General features: G+C 43.6%; 1 protein-coding gene across 1 annotated transcript; it reads left to right on the top strand.

Moving 5' to 3' along the window:
• Nucleotides 1–7,232: 7,232 nt before the first annotated feature.
• PtA15_1A687 (uncharacterized protein) lies at nucleotides 7,233–7,552 on the top strand (the record flags this gene model as incomplete). Its single annotated transcript, XM_053165740.1, has 2 exons — nucleotides 7,233–7,316; nucleotides 7,388–7,552. The coding sequence occupies 2 exons, from the start codon at nucleotides 7,233–7,235 to the stop codon at nucleotides 7,550–7,552; spliced, it is 249 nt and encodes an 82-aa protein (XP_053016902.1).
• Nucleotides 7,553–8,057: the final 505 nt, after the last annotated feature.

The raw sequence follows: 8,057 nt of genomic DNA, 5'->3' as shown, positions 1-8,057 counted from the left end.
GGTTGCCTTTAGGGGCTAGTAAGTTCCAGGCCTCCAATGGATTTGGTGGGTTGATGAGCTTTTGGTCCTTAGAAGTCATGGCAACTTTCAATGTTTATTGATGGGTGGTGCAGGCAGATGAGGAGAGCTTGGGAAGTTGAGGGGTCTTTTATTTTGGAAACCTCTGGCAAGCAACCGGGCTTCTGGGAAACCTGTGAAATCAATCACAACATATCCAAGACTTATGTTTTTCTTGTTGACTCCCCTCAGCCTAGATAATCAATCTGGACATATCCAAGACCTAGAGTTTATGTTTTTTTTTTGTCGACTTCCCTCAAGGCTCTTGAAGATCATCTTCAAGACACTTTGTAGGGGGCTCACAGCTTACATACTCAAAGAGGATCAGGGGACCGGCTTACAGCACTGCTTGGTGTCCTTTGCCTGGTTGCCGCACTCAAACAGCACCCATTGGAGGTAGGCTCTTCCAGAAGGTCCCCTCTCAGGATACCATGCAGGTGGCAAGCGCTTCCAATTGACACAAGGGGAGGTCATTTCTTGGAGCCAGGCCTTCCTTGCTCAGAAAGGCCACCCCAGCTTTCTTGGGCATAGGCGCTTTCAACGGACAGCGCCTGATGCCACAGCTTGCGGGTTTGTTAAATGTCGATTGGACCCCCCCTATTTCTGGAATCATTGCCGCATCTAAGCTCAGTTATTCCACCATATATCGGGGTATTATCAACAATACGCAAGACGCAAGTTCTATAGAGCGTGGGTCAAAGACAAAAGTATGATTCAGAACAATGGCCCACTTAAATCAACTAACACCTCAGTATGATTTCACACATGATTTCTGAGGAGTGTTTGGTTTTGCTTCACACATCATTTCTGGGGAGTGTGGCGGTTAGGGCGCAGCTCAGGCTCCCACAAAGTCCTGAGCTTGTGTGATTCCGCTTGGACCCCACACGCCTCTAACTGGAGAAAAAAAAAGCTGTAAGAGAAGTTTGATGATTTGAATGGTGTTGAAACTCGAGCGCAATCACGCGCTATGCAACTTGTGCGCAGCATCTCTTGTGCGCCATTGCTCCTGTGATCTACCGCTTTGTCATCCCTTACTTCACCGCTTCAACCCGCTCATTGACTCGCTCACCCTTCAACTCGCTTATTGACTCGCTCACCTTTCAACTCGCTCATCAACTTGCTCACCACCCTAAAAAACAAGCTGAACACTATGAGAAGAAGGCAGCAGCTCAGAAGATGGAGACTTCTGTTAATAGTTTTCACACATCTCTCTCCAAATCTCAGCATGTCTTTATTGTTGACTTGGGATCCTCCGCTCACATGACATCAAACAAACGACTCTTCCATACTCTAGAACACAAAGAGCTAGGATGCGCTTTGAACAAGTTCCTTGTCTGATCAACTCAAGATTAAGGGCATTGGCTTGATCTGACTAAAAAACAAATTTGGAGAGGTCTTGTTGAATAATGTTCTCTACATCCCCAACAAGTTGTGAATCTACTCTCTGTTTGATGTCTCCTGCTTCAAGACTTTACTATTCAATTTCACAAGAATTCCTTTCAAATAAATAAACACAATGAAATTTCAATGAAAGGCAACTACATAGGAAACCTTCCTTCACTTGAGTTCAATAACATTGAGCACACAAGTCTTCTGTCCTCTTCCAAGTTCATACACAAATTGCTACGACATGTGAGCTACCATCGGCTGCGACAGAAGCTAGGCATTCCGTTGAAGATTGTCAGCAACTGCAAATCTTGTGCTGTTGGAAAAATCACCAGAGCTTTGTTCAGATCAAATCACAAGCCTGCCTCTAGACCCTTTGAGGAGATTCACCTTGATCTCATAGGTCCAATCTGGCCGACTTCTCATCAAGGTCATTGATACATTCTAATGATTGTCGACAGCTGCACAAGATTTTGCGCTGTCATCCCCATCAAACTCAAAAGTGACACTGCAGAAACAATCTCGTATCCACTCAATGTAGAAGCAAAAAGACTGGGCTATTATCCAACTACACTTCATTCCGACAGGGGGTCTGAATTCCTCAACTCCGCTCTAAGCAAGTACTGCACGGCTCACTTAATTAAACAATGAATATCAGACTTGTATACTCCTCAACAAAATGGGTTAGCCAAGAGGTTCAACAGGACAATTCTAGAATCTATGCGCACCATTCTCCAAGACTCAGGGCTGGATCAAAAATACTGGAACAAAATTGCCATAGTCAGCGCACTGACCTTGAATCAAATTCCAACTCACCGATCTAAGCCTTGTCCCTTTGAATTGTTCAAAAATTGCACTCTACCTCTGAGCTTTTTCTATCCAATTGGTAACCGTGTCTCATACCTGATCTTACCAGAACAATCCTTCTCCAAACTCAAACCTAAAGGAAAGCTGGGAAGACTTATTGGCTACACGGATGAACTACGTTCATATCAAATACTGTCTGACAACGGAAAAATCATAGATACTAAAAATGTTCAATTTCTTGATCATTCACCACCATTGGCCAAAAATTCCAACTGGGATATTGCTATGTATGATGAATCCAAAGGATCAGACCCATCTGATAAAAATGAGGACTCTAGCAAAAAGGAGAATTCTAACGCACTTAATCTCTGATGAAAGTGAGGATGAAATTGCATCAAGCCTAATTCCTGAACAAGTTGTCAGCAGAACTCTTTGAGAGCGGACTTCTCAAGTTAAACCAGCTAAATACTCCTATCTCGCCTCTAATCCTACTTCCTTCAAGAAGGCCATGAAATCTGCTGAAAAGGATCAATGGTCAAAAGCGGCAGATGAAGAGTTGTCAAACATCGAACATCATGAAGTCTGGGAAGACATGTTTGACACTCCTGATTGCTTTCTGCATACGCTGTGGATCTTCAAAACTAAACCTGCTACTCTGTCTGCTGCAGAAAGGAAGAAAGCGAGACTGTGTATTCAAGGATTTCTTCAGAGAGAAGGCAAAGACTACGGCGACACCTTTGCGCCCACTGGAAAGTTCACCACTCTACTCATAGTTCTATTATACGCAATTGACAAGAAATTACCAGTTAGACAATTTGATGTCAAGAGCGCCTTTCTGTATGCTCCATTGAAAGAAGAACTTTACATAAAAACACCAGAAGGGTCTTCAAGAAAAGCTCCGTTTCTCCGTCTGAAAAAGCTGCTCTATGGTTTAAAACAAGCACCAGCAAATTGGTACAAAACTTTGACGTCGTGGTTCAATAACATCAATTACCAACAGTCTACTTCTGATCCTTGTTTGTTCATTCACTCAGACAAGAATTCAATCAATTTCTTCCACGTAGATGATCTTATTGTTGTCGGAAATGTAGATATCCTTGAAGATCTTTTCTTACATTGGTTTCCGAACTCCACCGCTCATGAAACTGACACGCTACTAGGAATGGACGTTGAAATCTCAGAAGACGCCATTACTCTATCTCGAGAAAAATTGATCAAAAAAGGCCTAAATCTAATTGGCATGTCGGATTGTAAACCGGTCAACACTCCCTTGTCAGTCGGAATACACCAGCCACTCAATCTGAAAAAGATGAATTTGCAAAACTGAACATCAATTATCAAACATTCACTGGTATTCTGAATTACCTTTCCTGTTGGACTCGGCCAGATCTTGCCCCGGCGGTGTCAATACTTTCTAGCTACAACAATGAACCTGGCATGGCTCACTGGAAAGAAGTTACACACTGCTGGAAGTATGTCTCTGGTACAAAAAACCGGCATCTCAAACTCCAACCAGATCCAAATATAGCTGAATCTCTTCAACATTACACCAATGCAACTTGGGCAGATGATTTGGACACTTGCCTGTCTCAAAGTGGGTCTATCTGCTTCTGGAAGAGTTGCCCTGTAGCCTGGAACAGTAAGCGACAGCGCAACATCACACATTCTTTGACAGAGGCAGAAATGAATGCACTAGCCAACAGTGTTCAATAAAACCAATGGATAAAACTTTTGGTTGAAGAATTATGCAATGAACAACTGAATCCAACTCTCTATTTCCTATTGATAATCGCGGACTGGCGGAAAAGATAAAAAACTTTGGATCAAATTCTAAAACCAAACATCTTGACATCAAGATGAAGTGGCTGCGTGATCTGAAAGACAAGAATGAAATCTTGGTTACACTAATTCCATCCAAAGACATGATTGCTGATACATTCACAAAAGCTAGCAACCTAGACTCTCTGAACCAGCTACGAGCAAAGTGTTTTTTGGTCCATTACTCCCCAAGTTGAGGGGGGTGTTGAAACTCAAGCGCAATCACATGCTATGCAACTTGTGCGCTTGTGCGTGGCATCTCTTGTGCGCCATTGCTCCTGTGATCCACCGCTTTGTCGTCCCTTACTTCACCGCTTCAACCCACTCATCGACTCGCTCACCTTTCAACTTGCTCATTGACTTGCTCACCTTTCAACTCGCTCATCGACTTGCTCACCTCACCGCTTCAACTTTTGCTCCGCCTCAACTCGCTCACCGCTTCAATATCGACACAACTTGGTGAGAAATGCAACCGGCATTTCCATCCTTCACATCTCTCTTTTCCCATCTTCCAATCATCCGCTGACATCTTTTATCTGTTCATTAGTTGTGCTTCAAGATCCTTGATTATTTACTTCTTCTTGACTAGAGTTGTACTGCCCTTCTTCTCACAGTTTGTTTTCCTCATCTCAATACCTTTGCTTCTTCAAACCACATCTAGACCATTATCTCCCAGTTGCTGCTTTCACTATCTTTACTTGAATCCAGGGTTTGTCTTATCTTCTCAGTATTTCTTATTGTTTTGATTCTTACATGTTTGTTCTCCAGTCTCTGGTCTTTGATATACATTAATTTAGCCTCAGTCCTTTAAATGGGCCACAATTCAAAGAAGCCTACAGTTTCAAGCTTTCATCCCTTTGCTTCTGATCCACTTCACAGACCATTAATCAGGGTCTGGATGAAAGGAGAGATGCTGGCCAGTTCGGGATGTGTATTGATGAAGAGGGTGTTGCTCAAAAGCAGGACCAGGGTACTGCGGCTGAATTTGCGAGGGGCAGGTTTACTAGAAGGGATTCCACAGACAGGTAAGGTATCTGAATAAATATGTGTAACAGTGATGGTTTCTCTTGAGCAAAATAAAGGCTCAAGTAAACACAGTAAGAAGCCAGCAAGACCGGCCAGGGCATTGGCCCTCAATAATTCCAACGCATTCCACTATCATTGCGTCAATTATGGAATGGGTATCCATCTAAAAACAAAAACAAAAACAAATGAGTATCATCATTTTTTACCTTATACTTACCCCCTTTACATACAGTACTCATTCGACATACATGTGAAAAAGCGTCATGGAACCGGCTATACAAACAAAGATGGGCGTTTTGCGCGGCGGCTGGGTCGTTGAGATCCTCACGGGCCAAAGCAAGGAGGCCTTGCTGAATGTAGTGACAAAGAGCGTTGACTTCCTCAAGCTTAAAGCTGTCCCACATACCGGAAGCATAGGTGTGGACGTTATCTACGGCTGAATGCGCAAGACAAATAGAGAAGGGTAGTTCATAGCTAGGTCAAATAGCAGCCTCTTCGTCGAGTTGTGAGGACGTTACAGAAGTATTGGATGAATGAATTAGCAATGTACTAGGGTTTTCTTGCGGCAACAAAGGCGTGGATGTTGTAAATTTTCAAGCAACTAAGAGATTTATTTCTAATTAGGGTCTTAATTGATTTATGTACAACAAAGGCAAAACTGAGAATGAATGAATGAATGAAAGAGAATTGTACCTAAGAGCAGGTCGATTGTCTGCTGCACTTGGTCTGGCTGAGTTCAGCAAATCACAGCTGGTGATGCTAGAGCTGTTGTGTATGAACAAAGGCGTGGAGAGTGTGAAGATGGAAGGTAGATCAAAGGAAAAAAGGGCAGATTGGGATAAAGTTATCTGCTGAACAGTATAGTTAGTTTACTGTTTTTCTTTCTTGTGGTTTTATCACGAGACACAGATTCTCCTGTACCTCTGTTGTTGTTGTGAATAGCTTGTCTCTTTCAATAACTTGAAGTTCCTTCTGCAACGGGCTGTCTGATTGGTGCCTGTGAAATCGTTGCTTGTCAGACTATAATATATCTCATCTTTTTCTTTCTTTGGAACTTTGGACCACTTACCTAATCATATTAGGGCTTATTCTGGTGGCTAACAAGTGCAATGAGATTCTTGCTGCTATGGATCTAAGAGGAGTTATTTGTGAGATGGATAGACTGGTTAGCCTGGGTTTCCTATCTCAGGTGCTATTTCAAGCTCCTTATATACTCACAAGTCGCCCTTGCTTGTTGTTCTGCTCCCGCTGCTTGGTCTTCTGACGTTTCCCTGGTTTTGTGTGGCTTGGGCGCGTTCCCTTGGCGTCTTGTGGCTGGTTTTGTCTGTGAAATGAAGATGGAGGAGGCTAAATGTGAGTCTCATATCTTTGGTTTCATGGCTGAAACTTCTGAGGCTTACTTTGTTTCTCCTCAAATCTAGTATTTCCCCTGCGGCAGCGCTTGGCTGTTTCTTCCGTGGTGGGGAAATCTAGACAGGCTGGGTTGCTTTGAGCCGTTTGGTGAGAAGCAGAACTTGCTGGCAATGTGACTCCAATGGGCAAATGGTGCAGCGTCCAGTTGGTTTTGTTAGGAAATCTGCATTGTTTGTGTTGGTTCTGATGTACTTGAGTTTGATTAGTTTTGACACTATGAGTTCTCGCACAAAATGAAGTCGTATATCCAATATGTGTTTGGTTCTGAAACCGTTCTGCAAAATTTTGCTTCTTGCAAGGTCAATTGCGCCTTGGTTGTCAACAGGGTGGAGTAATTTTACATTGTATGTTTTACACGCTTCATGCAATGTAAAAAGCACCCATGTAAATTTACACTTTGGGCTTCTGCAGATTAAATTTGCGTTTGGCGGAGGCCAAACCACCACACGTAAACATTCGACATGTAAGGCATGGCTTGCAAAATTAGTCCTGCGGGCCTGCACCCCCAGTTTCACACCCTGCGAGTTAACATGCTCCGTTTGGAGCATGCAAATTTGTAACTCCCCGCAGTGTAAATTAAAATTACATACAAACTCTTACACCCATTGGCAAGTCTAGAGTTCAGCACATACCACTCTTCCCTTCTTGGATCATCCAAACTCTGTATACCCTCATTGAGCTTTTTAGGTTCCGGCCATACTTTGGTACACTCACAATTGGTACAGATGCGGCAACCTCAATCTCCCAACACAGCACATCCATTCCCTCCTTTTGTTCGATTTGCTCAACGGCTCTGGATAGAAATTGAGGTAAGTAAGAACTCCCCCCCTCCACAATCTTTCCCCACCTCTCACACACATTCCTTTCAACCGGTCCCCAGCACGACCAAAATAATTACCAGTATCAGCTAACATCATTCCTTTTAATTGCATCCACACCCTCACTCGCTCACTATCAACATACCCCATGGCCCGCAAACTCCACTCCAAACAACTACCCGCCACCATCCCGTCACCATATATTGTCCCACCGCCACCAAACTTAAGACCCAAGTCCCCCCCAAATGGCAGTTGCCTGTTGCAATGGAAAGTGGCTTTAGCACTTTCATTGATCACGGCACCTTGCTCAACAGGCAAGATTACCACCCCCTCTACCCCAACCAATCTACGACATTTGTGGTTCCGCAGAACGCAATGTTTGAAAACTTCCCCAAGGTTGGCTACTCCCAGACCGTCAACGTCAACAATTGGAACAACAACTTGTGGAAAGTAGTACATGTGAAGTGCCTTGGAGTTATGCTTTGCGACCGGGAAGAATGCAAGTACGCTGGCCCACCCCCCACTGGCCCCAGAAAAATTCAAGAGCTACTGAGCACATAAGTAACCCAAAACCCACCAACCAACCAAAGAAAAATACCCGACTTTAACAAAGCCTCTTCCTTCTCTACATTTATCATAGGAGCCCTGTTTGCCCCGGATCTGCTGGTCAATGTGGGAGGGAAGGTATACTGGCAGGCCTGTGAGGGAACAAAATGTTGCTTAGACATTAAT

Source organism: Puccinia triticina, chromosome 1A (assembly GCF_026914185.1).
Source record: "Puccinia triticina chromosome 1A, complete sequence".
Lineage (NCBI taxonomy): Eukaryota > Fungi > Basidiomycota > Pucciniomycetes > Pucciniales > Pucciniaceae > Puccinia > Puccinia triticina.
Note: the sequence above shows the minus strand (reverse complement) of the source record. Positions and strands in the feature narration are given on the sequence as shown.